This window comes from Geotrypetes seraphini, chromosome 3 (genome assembly GCF_902459505.1).
Source record: "Geotrypetes seraphini chromosome 3, aGeoSer1.1, whole genome shotgun sequence".
In the NCBI taxonomy this organism is placed as follows: domain Eukaryota; kingdom Metazoa; phylum Chordata; class Amphibia; order Gymnophiona; family Dermophiidae; genus Geotrypetes; species Geotrypetes seraphini.
Genome location: NC_047086.1, coordinates 112,732,805 through 112,750,200, shown reverse-complemented (window position 1 = coordinate 112,750,200; position 17,396 = coordinate 112,732,805). Strand labels below are relative to the sequence as shown.

General features: G+C 43.5%; 1 protein-coding gene across 2 annotated transcripts in view; it reads right to left on the bottom strand.

Annotated features, from left to right (window-relative positions):
* ADGRF5 (adhesion G protein-coupled receptor F5) overlaps positions 1-17,396 on the bottom strand; it is a 212,342-nt gene that overhangs the window by 54,129 nt on the left and 140,817 nt on the right. For both annotated transcript variants that reach the window (XM_033938407.1, XM_033938409.1), the window contains exons 8-10: positions 11,114-11,256; positions 9,074-9,292; positions 6,464-6,673 (exon numbers count right to left, since the gene is read on the bottom strand). In XM_033938407.1, the coding sequence (XP_033794298.1) occupies positions 6,464-6,673; positions 9,074-9,292; positions 11,114-11,256 (572 nt within the window). The remainder of the gene's footprint in view (positions 1-6,463; positions 6,674-9,073; positions 9,293-11,113; positions 11,257-17,396) is intronic.

The window sequence follows — 17,396 nt, the reverse complement described above, 5'->3', positions numbered from 1 at the left end:
AGGTTTCTACCATGGCCAAAGTGCTAAATGCTCTGATGCTGCTCCAGTACTCCTAGGAATTCTAAAAGCATTGGAGAAATGTTAGAGCATTTAGCGCTCCAGCCTGTGATAAAAACCTATATTGTAGCTTAGTAAAAAGGGGGGTGGGGGTGGGGTAATTTTTTTTAAATTAGTTTTTAATGGAACTTTCAATTTTCAGCATCAATTTTAAAAAAATTAAGAAGGGCACCCAGATCAATAGGTGCCTTTTATAGAATCAGGGACTTAGTGCCCAAACGTCTGAACCCTAACTTTTGGTGACCTTACTAAAATATACCCTTATACCATTCTATTTTTATCATCTTTCACCTTATTTTGACCTTCATATAGTAACCTGCAAAAGTACAAACTTTGTGAAATTTTGTTACAGGATGCAAACGAGCTCCTGGTTAATTTGCATCTGCAGATAATCTCACAAAACATGTTTTATGCATTGCTACAACCAGGAATTTTGCAAGTTGAAAAGTTAAATGGCTCCTGTGGCTGCAATGGAGGTCCCCTCTGGGAGTTCCCAATCCATGCTTTCTAACAACCTCCCAGCCCTCCTTCCTCCTAGGAAATGAGGCTCAGAGGTTAAAAACTACCATCCTGCCTACATCCCTTTTCCCAAGTTAAAAAAAAAATCTAGGGTGTGTGATGGTCCTACCCCTCACACCTGTATTCTGTTCTTTGAATCCCTAACCTCTAGAGCAGTAGTTTTCAACCTTTCTTCTGTTGCGATATACCTGACAACGTTCATGTATGTGACACTGAACACTAAAATTCACAGCTAAACAAAAGATGGCTAATTATTTTGTTGTTTTTTAGTATGAACATAAGAACATAAGAATTGCCGCTACTGGGTCAGACCTGGGGTCCATCGTGCCCAGCAGTCCGCACACACAGCGGCCCTCTGGTCAAAGACCAGCGCCCTAACAGAGACTAGCCCTACCTGCGTACGTTCTAGTCAGCAGGAACTTGTCTAACTTTGTCTTGTATCCTTGGAGGGTGTTTTCCCCTATGACAAACTCCGACAGAGCGTTCCAGTTTTCTACCACTCTCTGGGTGAAAAAGAACTTCCTTATGTTCATACGGAATCTATCCCCTTTCAATTTTAGAGGGTGCCCTCTCGTTCTCCCTACCTTGGAGAGGGTGAACAACCTGCCCTTATCTATTAAGTCTATTCCCTTCAGTACCTTGAATGTTTCGATCATGTCTCCTCTCAATTTCCTCTGTTCGAGGGAGAAGAGGGCCAGTTTCTCTAATCTTTCGCTTCTCCAACTTCTCCAGCCCCTTAACCATCTTGGTCACTCTCTCTGGATCTTTTTGAGTAGTACCTTGTCCTTCTTCATGTATGGCGACCAGTGCTGGACGCAGTACTCCAGGTGAGAGTGCACCATGGCCTGGTACAGCGGCATGATAACTCTCTCTGATCTGTTCATGATCCCCTTTATCATTCCTAGCATTCTGTTCACCCTTTTCACCGCCGCTGCACATTGCGTGGACGGCTTCATCGACTTGTTCATCAGAAATCCCAAGTCTCTTTCCTGGGGGGGGTCTCTCCAAGTACCGCTCTGGACATCCTGTATTCGTGCATGAGATTTTTGTTCCCGACATGCATCACTTTACACTTATCCACGTTGAACCTCATCTGCCATGTTGATGCCCATTCCTCGAGCCTGATTATGTCACGTTGCAGATCTTCACAATCCCCCTGCGTTTTCACTACTCTGAATAACTTCGTATCGTCCGCAAATTTAATCAACTCACTCGTCGTACCAATGTCCAGATCGTTTATAAAGATGTTGAAGAACATGGGTCCAAGCACTGAGCCCTGCGGCACCCCAGTCCGAGTATTGTCCATTTACCCCCACTTGCTGTTTCCTATGCTCCAGCCAGTTTTTAATCCACATGAGAATTTCACCCTCGATTCCATGGCTCGCTATTTTCCGAAGTAGTCGTTTACGAGGAACCTTGTCAAATGTCTTCTGAAAATCCAGATACACGGGGCCTGATTCTCCAAAGTGCGTCCTGATTTTAGGCAGCTGTAGGCGTCCTACAGCTGTCTAATCAGCCAATCGGGATGCACATTTAAAAAAAAAAATGCTCCCCAGGTAGGCCGCCTATATTGAAGGCGCCTCCGGGAGCCTAGGGAGACCCGCAAGATGCCTAAGCTCGCCTAATGGCCTTAGGCGGGCCTTAGGCGAGCCTAGGCGGCCCAACGCGTCTCCCTAGTAGAGGAAGAGACGCTTAAAATGTAGGCCAGCAAAATGCTGGTCTACATTGTAAGTAGACGCGGCCGCTATACTTATGGCAGCAAGGGATCTCCCCGCGGTCACGGTCACGGCCGCCTGTCCCATCGCCGACAGGAGGATGCCCAGTCCTCCTGCTGGAACCCCCCTGGAGCCTCCCTACCCCCCAAACTGGTAATCTCGGGCAGGAGGATACCCAGTCCTCCTGCCGGAACCCCCCTGGAACCCCCCTCCCCCCCAAACTGGTAATCGCGGGCAGGAGGATGCCCAGTCCTCCTGCCGGAACCCTCCTCCCCCCCAAACTGGTAATCGCGGGCAGGAGGATGCCCAATCCTCCTGCCGGAAAGCCCGACGACCCCCCCCCCCAAAACTAATCTCCCTCCCCCAACTAACCTTTACATGTTGGTCGGCTGGACGGGTCTTGCTGCCGTCCAGCCAACGGGCCCGCCTCGTGGAAATGAGACGGGCCCGCCCCTTCCCGGCCCATCCCTGCTAAATCTAAGGCCTGATTGGCCCAGGCTCTAGAAGCCTGGACCAATCAGGCCTTAGGCATAGCGGGTCCGCCCATTCTCACTAATCCTAAGACCTGATTGGCCCAGGCTAGGCACAGTAGCGAGTCCCAGTGCGGCAAAGCCCATAGGAATTGAATGGGATGCGTCACTACTGTGTTTTTGTAAAAAGGGCCCTTAGCATGTGCTAACAAATTAGTGTGAGATAACTTCCATGCAGCCCATAAGTATAGAATGGGCTGCATAGCATTTACTGTGCACTAAGGGCCTGATTCTGCAAATGCATAAACTTCTGGCAGACAGCAGTAGGAGTCCTACCGCTGTCTCACAGCCAATCAGGACGCACATAAGAAAAAAAGGGGGGGAAGGACATGTACATTGTAGGCATATGTCGCATACCTAAGGAGACACGTAGAGATGGTTACAGACATCCAAGGCATGGTGTGGGTGTGATTTCCCAATAAAGTGGCCTTGGGCATAGGTAAGCATCCTTGTGTGTTTCTGTAGAAGCGAGACGGATGTCTTAAATGTAGGCCTCTAAAATGCTGGCCTACATTTAAGGAATCTGTGAGAAAACTAAATGTGATTCTCCATAGGATACCGATGTGTGATTGATATGCAATCGGTGGCCACCTCTTAGACAGCCGCCTATAGAGAATCAGGCCCTAAATGTTAGCATGTTCAAAAAGATATAAAAAGGATGGTGTCAGTCCAGAGGAAGGCTACTAAAATGGTACGTGGTCTTCATCATAAGGTGCGTGGGAACAGACTTAAAGATCTCAATATGTATATTTTGGAGGAAAGGCGGGAGAGGGGAGATATAATAGAGACGTTTAAATACCTACGTGATATAAATGCGCAGTGAGTTGAGTCTCTTTTATTTGAAAGGGAGCTCTGCAATGAGAGGGCATATGATGAAATTAAGATGTGATAGGCTCTGGAGTAATCTAAGGAAATACTTTTTTTACAGAAAGGGTGGTGGATGCGTGGAATGTTTTCCCAGAAGAGGTGGTGGAGACAAAGACTATGTCTGAATTCAAGAAAGCGTAGGATAGGCACGTGGGATCTCTTAGAGAGAGGAAGAGATAATGGTTACTGTGGATGGGCAGACCAGATGGGCCATTTGACCTTTATCTTCCATCATGTTTCTATGAAATCTGGTTGCACACCTTAGTAAAAGAACACCTAGATTTCCATTAAATATCAGGATGCATGGTGGGAGAAAGATGGAGGAGCTACAGAGAAATTGATTTACTGATAGAAAGCAAAATTGAACAAAAAATGTGCCCTGAATTCTAAGCACATAGAAATTACACTTAATTCTCCTAGAAAATAGGGAAAAAGATCATTCTGTTCAGCTGTCAAATGCATTTCTGTTTCTTACCAGTTAGAATGTAACTAGATTTTTTTCCCCAATAAATTACTTGGACTTTATTTTCCTTGCTTTTAGTGGCTGGAATCAAGAATAATCCTAATGACTTTTACTTGCTTTCAGCATTGCATTTATTGTTTTATTGGGCTCATACCCTATGACTCATTAACAATATTTGTTTCAGACCTTCAGCTTGGAGAAAAGATTACACATATACATAATTGGGTAAATATTCAGCTGGCAGCAGTGGTCAGCATTTTTTTTTGGGGGGGGGACGTGTTGTGCACAGATATTTAATGCCTGGCTATGTCCAGGCACCAGCATTAAATATCAAGGTTTGTGATGCCAGCCATCCCATGTTACGTGTTAATATTCAGCATTTAACCATTTATAAGAAACGTTTTTGAGGACTTGCCCTGGACTGAAAATGTTAATCCATTATGTACAATGACACCATAAAATTTTTCTTAGGTGGCAACTCCTAACACACAACCCAACATTTTGTACCCATAGCTGGGTTTATTTTTCTGCAAAGGCACCACCTTGCACTTATCATGATTATATTACATAAAAACATAAGAGTTGCCATACTGGGACAGACTGAAGGTTCATCATGCCCAGTATCCTATTTCCAATAGTGGCCAACCCAGGGCACAAATACCTGGCAAGATCCCAAAAGAGTAGAATTTTATGCTGCTTATCCTAGGAATAAGCAGTGGATTTTCCCAAGCCCATCTTGATAATGGCATATGGACTTTTCTTTTAGGAAATTATCCAAACCTTTTTAAACACTGCTTAACTAGCTGCTTTTACCACATTCACATATTCCAGAGTTTCATTATACACACTGAGTGAAGAAATATTTTTTCTGGTTTGTTTTAAAAATTACTACTTAGTACAGGGGTGTCCCAATCCAGTCGGGTTTTCAGGATTTCCCCAATGAATATGCATGAGATCTATTAGCATACAATGAAAGCAGTGCATGCAAATAGACCTCATGTATATTCATTGGGGAAATCCTGAAAATCCTACTGGACTGTGGCCCTCGAGGACCGACATTGGACACCCCTGACTTAGTAGCTTCATTGCATGCCACCTAGTCCTAGTATTTTGGGAAATATGTGATTCATATCTACCTGTTCCATTCCATTCAGTGGACCTCTATCATTTCTCCCCTGAGCCATCTCTTCTCCAGGCTGAAGAGCCCTAGACGTTTTAGCCTATCCTTATAGGAAAGTCATTCCATCCTTTTATAATTTTTGTTACCCTTTTCCACACAACTGCCATTTAGATATCCACTCCTATTCTCAGAAGATCCTTAAGAACATAAGAACAGCCTTACTGGGTCAGACCAATGGTCCATCAAGCCCAGTAGCCTGTTCTCACGGTGGCCAATCCAGGTCCCTAGTACCTGGCCAAAACCCAAGGTAGCAACATTCTATGCTATCGATCCAGGGCAAGCTGTGGCTTCCCCCATGCCTTTCTCAATAACAGACTATGGACTTTTCCTCCATGAAATTGTCCAAACCTTTCTTCTGCAGTTCTTCACAACCCTCTGCTGTTTTAATTATGTTGAAAACTTTGTGTTATCTAGCATCTCATTAGTTGCTCCTTTCTCCAGATCAATTAGGAATATGTTAAACAACACCTTGGGCTAATGTTTTTGACAATGGAAACTGCTCCATTTAGTTTTGTTCTAATTTCCTCATTTTATAATAGAAAATGCTACAGTGGTATCCATCTTAGTAATTATGATAAGTGATCATCATTGCCAACTGATCTCACCACCATTACCTCTTGTGCCAGATTTTGCTTTTTTTTTTTTTTTTAATAGTTTTTATTGAGAAAGCAGTCAAATACAAACAACAAGGTCTAAAGAACTGGTATAGGAAAAGAGTAAAATAGTGGTAGATACAAATGCCATACAACAGGAGAGGTGCAATCGAAACGGCCACTAGAGATAAATACAAAGTCAGCTTAATAGAAGAGGAGAACCCTTCCAAATCGGGTCCTGGTAGGCTGGACTAGATCTAAAGTAGTTCCCCTTCTTTTCAATTTTATTAAGTATTCATATGGGTAAGTGCATTGAAATTCTGGACATGACATCCTGAATATCACCCCCTCTGTTTTTTGGTGGCCTTCAACATAGCACTCTGTTATAAAATTATCCGCTAATTGTATATTCCATTGGTTGAGCTTGGTGATAGATAATAAGGGGTTTACAAAGAGTCGTATCCCATTTAGCATGCCCTGACTGTGATGTGCCACCTCCAGAGTTCCGTGCAGACATTGCCAATATATATGTATCTCACCTAAAATGGTTGATCCAGTGATTAATGTCCAGGTGACATTAAGAGAATCAAGATTTCCTCCTTCTCTGCAACATTTCAATACTTTAACATCAGAACCATTGCACACAATGTCAGCATCGATTGACTTATTGAATATCAGTGGTGAAACTGAAATAGTATATGAATTCTCATATATTATGCCACATTGTTTCAGTTTGCAGGTGTAAATACCTGTAAGTAGAACACAATGAATTAAAAAAATGTTTTCTGTAGGCTAAACATAGCTTTATATAGAGAACCCATCCCAGTCATGATACGATCTCTCATAGATTATGTTGCATTACGGAAAGATTCCATAAGTATGATCTTAGATGCCATTGTCCCTATAATGAAGTGTTTGCTTAGAACTAATAAACATGTTCCATAGTCTATTGATGAACTTGGAGTTCATTTAATTCATAGAAAACTGAAAGACTGCGAGATCTGATTTGAACTCTGATAGAAAACCTTATTGAGGATAACTTTATAAGGGACATCTATTTTAAGGGGGCATAAAGGTGCCTACAAAAGCACTATTTTACAAAGCCGCAGTGGCATCCATATAGGCCCAATATGAAACTGCCGTGTAAAGGGTATGGTCAGGAAATTACTCAAGACACAGCTATTTGTAGATGCTTTCTTCTAGTTAATTTCCTTTTTTGGCAAAGTTGATGAACTGTTCACGATCATTCTTATTATGGTTTTAGTTTCTAATGTTTTAACATGATTTTTTTTAGGATTATTTGTATGTCATGATGATTCTGTTTTAAAATTATGTATGTAACTTTGTGAACCATTTAGTTATAAACGGTATCAAATTTTTTAGAATAAATAAAGAAAATAATAAATAATATCCAAAAAGGGGTTCCAACAGAACAAAAAACACAAATACAAACAAAAAAAAACTGTTGAAAAATACTACAGGAATGAAAAAGCCAATATGTCACCCTGTAACATTAACTAAAGTGGAGATAAAAGCCTCAAATAATAGCAGCAATATAACAGCATAAATGAAGAGTCATCAAAAGCTGCTTAAATCAAGTCATAGGCACAAAAAAAACTCCACTCATAATTCAAAGTTCATCTTTGCAGTGTACATAGGCAATTCATAACCTGTAGTAGAGTACACAGTAAGGAACTTATCTGAACTGCTCTGGAAAATCTTCACTGCAGTCTTCAAACGCTGCCACTTGAGAGTACAACATCGCATCTTAACAACGGAGCCAATCCAGTAGAACAGCTGGGTAACATACTGGCTTTTCCATTCCTGTAGTGTTATTCAACAGGGTTTTTTTTTTTGTAGTATACAAAAGTAGCATAAGTGACAGAAATCGGCCTACATTGCAGGCATCAGCAGGTTTAAATGCCACCATTTTTCAAGATGGTGGCATAGATGCAGGAGCAAGTGGGATAGGTTCCTGTTGCCCTCATACTCTGAAATGTTCAAAAGTGAAACTGTAGGTATCTGACCAATATACAGTATAGCCATATAGTGCTGAATGTAAGTACTGTATTAACTTAAATGTGGGCCTTTAATGTGATGGCCACATCACTGCTGAAATTTTACCCTATTCTGTTCCTTCAAGTCCTAAATATAGGAAACCCATCTAGCATCAGATTGTTTTGGTCTTTAATGTATTCACTTCTTCCAGAAGGGCATTAAGAACACTGCTGGGCTAACACTTTCTTGACCCCCTTTGTTCTATTTCATCAGCTAGTGAGGTATTAGGGATCCTTCAAGATGAAGCTTTTCTAGCTCTTACATTCCTTTCTTTTCTGTCAGCCAACCATTACAAATCCCTCTGGGATTTTTTTTTAGCTCAGTTGGAATTACAGCTGGCCAGCCCAGCAGTTCTGTCACTTCTGCCAGTGGACAAAAACAGAGTGTCCTTCAACTCATCTGATAGTTCAAATGCCTTTATTCTTCCTAAAACTCATTATTTCATCCAATGACTCAATGACTTGACATGTACATGTTTCGGCTATTTGTATTTGTGGTTTTGTTTCCCCTGGTTTATTCTTTTACTTCTGCCAGTGGAACATTGGGAGTTTTTCTGGACTAGGGCTAATCTAGCCCTGCACTTCTATTTTGACTGTGGATGAACCATTGGTAACTTTTGAGGGGCTCGTGATCCTCTCTTTTACTGCAACTAAAGAACTTGAGCCCATATACTGCATCACATATGGACCACAGATTCAGTTGGACTCAAATGCTTGTGTCCTGGAAGGAGTTTCATCTTCTTGAGAAAAAAATGAGTATCATAGTAAATGTACTGTAGATCAGTGGTTCCCAAACCTGTCCTGGAGGACCTCCAGGCCAGTCGGGTTTTTGGGATAGACCTAATGAATATGCATGGAGCAGATTTGCATGCCTGTCACTTCTATTATATGAAAATCTCTCTCATGCATATTCATTAGGGCTATCCCAAAAACCCGACTGGCCTGGTGGTCCTCCAGGACAGGGTTGGGAACCACTGCTGTAGATCACAAAACTGCATCAGTCCTTTCTATTGTCCTAGTCTATACTTAATTTTAAAGGATGGAAATGCCTCTAGTTAAAGTTTAAGTGTAATATAAGAAATACAAACATACCTTGATCAAAGGAAGTGATGTGGGCTATTTTCAGAGTAGACACTGAAATGCCATTTTGAATTGTTGGAGGATATATGGTATAGTTGGTATTGTTTCCACTAATATGCGTAGAACCCTTAAACCAACCGATATCGACCGAGTTTGTTTCCGTTTCACACTTCAGGATCAAATCATCTCCATCAAAATAGACATCAGGAGAAACTGTGAAATTGGTTAGATCTGAAAATAAAAATAACAGATCTGGTCACCCAACAGGGGGGTCCTTTTACTAAGGCGTGCTATCCGCTTTAGTGCATGCTAAACACTAACGCGTCCATAGACTAAAATGGGTGCGTTGGCATTTAGCGCACATCGTAGTAAAAGGACCCCTTAGTAAATGACGGCAGATAAAGACCTTCATGTTTATGTTTATTATGTATTTGAAACCCTGCTGAATGTCAAGAATCACAGCGGCTTACAAAACAAAAATAAAACAAATGATTACAAACAACCATACAATTAAATATTCAAATTCCATAAAATTCTAAATAATTAAAATCTAAATATCTATTTGCTAAATAAGTCCATAGCAATAATTTGTATTTAATCCTGAATTCCACCTTAAGCCAATATAGCTCACATTTCTGCAGTCTAAACAAGGCCCTAATTTTTTTAATTCTGGGCCACTTGCAACGATTGCAGTATTGATGAAGGTGCACCAAGCAGTACAATATTACACTAATCAACTGTTAATAGCACAATAGTTTGCAAGCTGTTTTTGAAATCACTCCACAAGAGGTAATGATACACTTTACTCAACAGTCTCAGCTTAAAATAAATTTTCCTTAATCTAGTACTACCACATGTTGCCTAAACGACAGTGGTCTCTCTCACACTTTCTTCCGTCCCTCCCTCTGCTATGTTCAATATTTCACTCACTCTTCCTTCATCCCCTTGGTTCAGCTTTTCTCTTTCCCTTCCCTTCTCTCTCTTCCTCCCTGCAGGTCCTGCATCTCTCTCCCTTCCCTCTAGCCCCCTTACCATGGGTCCAACACCTCTATCCCCTCCCTTCAGTGCCCAGGTTTGGGTCTGGCACCTTTCTCTTCTCTCTAGCTCCACTCCACCCACCACAGGGGCCCAGCACCTCTTTCCTTTCCCTCCAATCCCCAGACCAGATCCAGCAACTGTCTCCCTTCCCTTCAGCTTCAGTCGGTCCAGCAGTCCAAGCAACCCCCTCTCTCCTTCGCGGGTGCAGCATCAGCTCCCCTCCCTATTGTGGGTCCAAGAGCACCTCTCCCTCGCTCACGATTGCAGGTCAAAAATGGCAAAAAAAAAAAACCCAAAACTGCAACTCCCCTAGGTCAACCCCTTTGCACTTTATGGGGCGGCCCTACCAGCCTAGAAGCTTCGTCGAAGAAGAGGCAACATTGAACGCAGGGCTGCTCTGGGACCTTCTTCCGCCTGAGTCCCTCCTTCCGATTACTGGAAGTTACATCGGAAGGAGGGACTCAGCCAGAAGAAGGTCCTGGAGCAGCCCTGCCTGTGATGTTGCCTCTTCTTCCACAAAGCTTCCAAGAATGGGTTCTGTTCTTAAGTTGAATTTGTATGCAACTCAGATCCTAGTATTTCTTCCCACCTTCTCCACCTCCTTGAGGCCCCTCTTGCATTCCTTTCCATCCATTCCACTGTTCCCTCTCCACCATCACATCCAACATCCACATCCACGTCCATCCATGCCTTTACTAGTGATAATAGTGACTCCAGTAGATGGGGCCTGTGCAAAGTGCCGGGCAGAGCTCTGGGTTTCTGGCCCAGAAATATCTAAGAGAAAGAACAATTTAAATTAATCATTAAATTATAGAATGTATATTTGGGCAGTCTGGATGGACCATTTTGGTCTTTATCTGCCTTCACTTACTATATTATGCTTATGTAGTTTCCTGAAACAAACAAAAATCCCACAGATGATATGAAAAACTAAAAAATAAAATCTTTTGACCTGCACACCCATACACTAAACATGAGTAAAACTGAAATAAGCATTAGAATAGAAAATCTTACGGGTAACTACTGTTGTAATTGGTGGATCCCCAAGATTAAAATGTTCGGACAGATTTGCAACTATTCCACTGTTTGCATCTTCGATGTCTTCAATTTTGAAGCTCTCTGTTAAAATGCTGTAATCAGCAATTATACTTCCATTCCTAAAATGTAAAAATTATTAGTTAAAAGCCAGATAATTCTAAAAGAAAACATTTTTCTTTACTTTTCAATTTTTTATTTACAGTAAATTTGGTGTGGAATAAATCTTATGTACTTAGGGCTCCTTTTACAAAGGCGCGTTAGGGCCTTAACGCGCGGAATAGTGTGTGCTAAAATGTCGCACGTGCTAGCCGCTACCACCTCCTCTTGAGCAGGCGGTAGTTTTTCAGGTAGTGCGCGCTATAGCACGCGCTAGTCCGGTGCATGCGCTAAAAACTAGCGCACCTTTGTAAAAGGAGCCCTTAGTGACACCTATTTTGTAGGCAGTAAAGGCTCATGCACTAATCTGGTGCTAATCAGTTAGCCTGCAGCAATGCTCATGTTCTAGCTCAGTGTTCTTCAATCACCGGTCCGTGGACCGGTGCCGGTCCGCAGAAATTTCCTGGGCACGTGTGTGTGTGTGTGTATGAAAAATGAATGGAAAAAATGGTGTTGCAATTAGTACTATCATGGGGGCGGAGATGTGCAGGTTCTAGACCATGACTTAGTCCAGTGTTCTTCAACCGCTGGTCCGCAAAATAATTATTTTATTTCCACCGGTCCATAGGTGTCAGAAGGTTGAAGAACACTGTTCTAGCTGATTAGCTTAACCACACCCACTCTCTGCCCCCAAACACGCCCCAGTGGTAAAAATTTTTTTAAAATTTTTCTAGCTCCTGGATAATGTACTGACATGCAAAAACTGCCACGGGATGCCTGAGTGCAACCTGTGGTAGTGCACTTTAACCTGTGGTAAGCATGTGTTAATGCAGTGGTCTGCTAATTTTTAAGCGAGGACCATTTTGGGTCCAAAAAGGTTGAATGAGAGCCGACAAATATCTTCTTACTTTGGGTCATGACACCAATAATGCTTCTCGACATTCATTCCTACCAGAACACATGGCCTTGGTCACACATGGAGAACACAGATAAACCCTATGCAAATACAGGACCACAGACTAAAAGTCCTAATAAACACAAATCAAACCATAAGATGCTAGACTCTCATGTAGTACAACACCAGAGAAATAGAAACAAATGCATTTCTTCCTGAACAGTGCAAAATATAGACAGCAAATGTAAATCTCAAAACTGACATATTTCAATCACTAAATTAAAAATAAAATCATTGTTTTGTGATTTTAATTTTTCTAATCATCTTTTCCCAGTTTCCTTTAACTCAGTTTCAAGGGCTTTCATATCCAATTGCTATTTTTTCTCTTTACTTTCTGCCCTATATCCATTTTTGTTTCCACTGTAGCAGGGACAAGGTAACTAAGGAGTCAGAAAAACAATTTGGTATATAAGCAAGGCAGACTGACTCTGTATGTTAGCACAACCCAAGAGCAGAACCTGCTAAGCAAAAATATGGCTCAGAGAAATGTAACTCTAAAGAGGGAGAGGCAACCCCCTCTTAAGAAAAGAGTTTTATCTTCCAATCATTGCTTAATAAATGCAAAAGCAAGTCCCACTCAAGGGTGTGAGTTGTAAAAAACTGAATAAATATCTTAATATAAAACTGTATATTTTCAAAAACTTTTAAACAATTTCAATTCTTGCATTCAGGTTGACACTGGACACTTTTACAGTCAAGAGGTTGAAAAATAAAGGTACTTATCAGGGTCCCGACGCGGCCCCGTTTCAGTATCTGCTTCAGGAGACCCCGTCTGATAAATGCTAGAAAGGGTAACAACCATGAAAAAATTCCAAAAAGTGTCTGAAAAGTGACTGCATTTTAATATGTCTGTCTTTGCATTTCAGACACTTTTTGGAATTTTTTCATGGTTGTTACCCTTTCTAGCATTTATCAGACGGGGTCTCCTGAAGCAGATACTGAAACGGGGCCGCGTCGGGACCCTGATAAGTACCTTTATTTTTCAACCTCTTGACTGTAAAAGTGTCCAGTGTCAACCTGAATGCAAGAATTGAAATTGTTTAAAAGTTTTTGAAAATATACAGTTTTATATTAAGATATTTATTCAGTTTTTTACAACTCACACCCTTGAGTGGGACTTGCTTTTGCATTTATTAAGCAATGATTGGAAGATAAAACTCTTTTCTTAAGAGGGGGTTGCCTCTCCCTCTTTAGAGTTACATTTCTCTGAGCCATATTTTTGCTTAGCAGGTTCTGCTCTTGGGTTGTGCTAACATACAGAGTCAGTCTGCCTTGCTTATATACTATATCCATTTTTGGCATTAACTTTTAACATTCATTTTTCTGCTTCCTTCTCAAATCTAATTTTCCATGTCTTCCCTTCCCTTCTATCCATGTGCACTCTCTCCTCCCTCTCTCTGTCCTTCCCCTCAAACCATGTGTGCCATCTCCTCCCTCTTTCTTCTTCCCTAATCTCATTTATCCATAAATAGCATTTCTTCCATCTCTCTTCCCTTCTCATTCCTATGTACCATCTCCTCCCTCTCTCCCCTTCCCCTTCCCTCCCATCCCTGTGTACCATTTCCTCCCTCTCTTTCCTTCTCCCATGGTCTGACATCTAACATAGTAACTGATAACAGATAAAAATCCGAACAGGCCATCCAGTCTGCCCATTAGTTACATGCATTATAAATTCATGATTAAATTAAATTGTCTGATATTTCTAGGCCTTAGACTGTAAAGTCCACTCAGTACTGTCCTTATGTTCCAACTACTGGAGTTACTGTCGAAGCTAATTCCAGCCCATTCAACCATCTCGTCATTTGTGGATATATACCATAAAGTCTGCCCAGCAACGTTCTCATGTTCCAAGTTACTGGAGTTCCCATCAATGTCCTCCCTAGCCCATCCAATACCGAATTGCTATATATAGGACACAGACCATGCAAGTCTGCCTTAGTTCTTCAATATATACCACTAGTGTTTAAGCCCGTTACATTAACGGGTGCTAGAATAGATGTGTAGACTTTTAGCACAATGGGTCGCTGAGGCATTTCTTTCTTTCTTACTTTATGAGACTATGTGGAAAAGGATTCGGAAAAAGCCCAACTATTAAATGAATACTTCTGCTCAGTCTTCACCCGAGAAGCGCCAGGGCTCGGCCCTCAGCTACAGACAAGGGTTGGCTCAGTTGACCCGTTTAGTAACTTTGAGTTTACGCCCAGCAGTGTCTACAGTGAGCTGTCAAAGCTCAAGGTTAACAAAGCAATGGGGCCGGACAACCTGCACCCCAGGGTGCTTAGGGAGCTGAGTGATGTCTTGGCGGAACCACTGTCCGCGCTCTTCAACCTCTCCCTTAGTACAGGCAGCGTCCCGTTGGACTGGAGGACGGCTAACGTCATTCCACTCCACAAGAAAGGCTCAAAGATGGAGACAGCAAACTACAGACCAGTGAGTCTAACATCGATAGTGAGCAAACTAATGGAAACTCTAATCAAACACCAATTAGATAAGATCCTGGATGAAGAGAATCTACGGGATCCCCGACAACATGGATTTACTAAGGGGAGATCCTGCCAATCCAACCTGATCAGCTTCTTTGACTGGGTAACGGGGAAGCTGGATATTGGGGAGTCCCTGGACATCGTGTACCTGGACTTTAGCAAAGCATTCGATAGCGTACCGCACCGCAGGTTACTGAGCAAGACGAGTTCTATAGGATTAGGTAACACATTGACGAAATGGGTTGGGAGCTGGCTTGGAGGTAGGCTCCAAAGGGTGGTGGTGAACGGCACCCCCTCCGAAATGACGGAGGTGATTAGTGGAGTACCACAGGGCTCAGTCTTGGGCCCAATCCTATTCAACATCTTTATAAGAGACTTGGCAGAAGGGCTTCGAGGTAAAATAACATTATTCGCCGATGACGCCAAACTGAGTAATGTAGTGGGCAAATGCACAACAGACGAAGATTCAGTGCCCGACAACATGATGCACGACCTACTCCTACTGGAGCGATGGTCTAGGACATGGCAACTCAACTTCAATGCCAAAAAATGCAAAGTTATGCACCTGGGCAGCCAGAATCCATGCAAGTCTTATACCCTTAATGGCGACATCCTAGCAAAAACGGTAGCAGAACGAGACTTGGGGGTAATCGTCAGTGAGGACATGAAGTCTGCCAATCAAGTGGAGCAGGCTTCGTCCAAGGCAAGACAAATCATGGGCTGCATACGAAGGGGTTTCGTCAGTCGTAAGGCGGAAGTCATTATGCCATTGTATAGATCCATGGTGAGGCCCCACCTGGAATACTGTGTGTAATTCTGGAGGCCGCATTATCGCAAGGATGTACTGAGACTGGAGTCGGTGCAAAGAATGGCCACCCGGATGGTCTCGGGACTCAAGGATCTACCATACGAAAAACGGCTTGACAAATTACAGCTATACTCGCTCGAGGAGCGCAGAGAGAGGGGGGACATGATCGAGACGTTCAAGTATCTTACGGGCCGCATCGAGGCAGAGGAAGATATCTTCTTTTTCAAGGGTCCCACGACAACAAGAGGGCATCCGTTGAAAATCAGGGGCGGGAAACTACGAGGTGACACCAGGAAATTCTTTTTCACTGAAAGTGGTTGATCGCTGGACTAGTCTTCCACTACAGGTGATTGAGGCCAGCAGCGTGCCTGATTTAAGGCCAAATGGGATCGGCACATGGGATCTATTCACAGGGCAAAGGTAGGGGAGGGACATTAAGGTGGGCAGACTAGATGGGCCGTGGGCCCTTATCTGCCGTCTATTTCTATGTTTCTATGTTTAATACCAGCATTCCAATCACCGAAGGGATCCAGGGGATGACCACGGACTACGTGCAGACAGAGGATGACCCTGGATGGTGGACAGAGGCCTCTGTGCAGACCGAGGCCTTCCCCCAGCAGTACACTACAGTCTCTACGCAGACAGAGGAGGTGGGTCAGCTAAACGGAAACATCCTACAGGAACTGTGGAGCCTAAGGGAGAAGGTCAAGCGCTTGAGATGCATCACAGAGGATGAGGCCTTCATCGACGGAGTCGGTCAGGAGCTCTCCTAAATCACCAAGCAGGCGCAGTCCATCCCCGTGATGCCCAAACCTTCAGCTTTGAAACCAACGATTGGGGTGCAGGAGATGGCTGGAGATGCCAACTCCTGGCAGCTGGTAACCTCCTCCACAGGCAAGCACAGAAGACCCCCCCCCCCTTTCTCAGTTTCTTCTTTTTTTTCTCTCAAACAGGGCAGTTTTACATCAACCCCTCAAATCACCCTGAGGAACAGATTCCAGATCTTACAGGAAGGGACTGCCGATGAGATACAGGAAGATGTCCAACACATGGCTCCAACCCCAGAGACAACGGATCGGCTCCCCCCGAAGAAGCGCAGAGTGGTAGTCATTGGGGACTCCATGCTGAGGGGCACCGAGGGACCAATCTGCAGACCGGATATGGAATCAAGGGAGGTTTGCTATCTGCCTGGAGCCAGAATCCGAGATGTCACCACCTGTCTAGATAGACTTCTCAAGCCCCAGGCTTCTCATCTACGTCAGAACGAACGATACTGCCAGGAACACACCGGAGAGTATACCCAAAGACTATGGAGCCCTGGGTGAGAAGCTGAAATGGATGGGAGCGCAGGTGGTGGGGCAGTTGTAGGCAGGCATGCGCACTCCTTCCGGCCATGGACATATGGAACACGCAGGTAGGAGTGCGCATGCGCCGCTTAGGGTTTTATTATTTAGTCATTAAGCCCGTTACATTAATGGGTGCTAGAATATATGTCTCTCTGTCTCCCTCCCGCTGACTCTCTCTTTCTCCCTGGCCCCCTTTCTCTGTCTGTCTTTCTGTCCCTCTCCCTGCCCCTGTGTCTTTCTTTCTTTCTGTCTCCCTCCCTCCCGCTGTCTGTCTGTCATTTTTTCCCATTTACCTGTGCAGCAGCATTTCCATCCCACTTCCCTATGCAGCAGCAACAGCATTTCCCTCCTATCCCCTCCCTTTCCTGTGCAGAAGCAGCAGCGGTATTTCCCTTCCCCTCCAGGTCCCTGTGTAGCAGTAGCAGCATTTTCCCCCACCCCCCCTTTCCCTTCTCTTACCACGATCTGGCCTGCTCCTGACCATCCCATCCGACCCTCCCACAGCCGACAAACCTCCCGGCTCCAGCCGCGTAGGCAGCACTTTAAACACACTGCTTCGTGGCCTTCTACT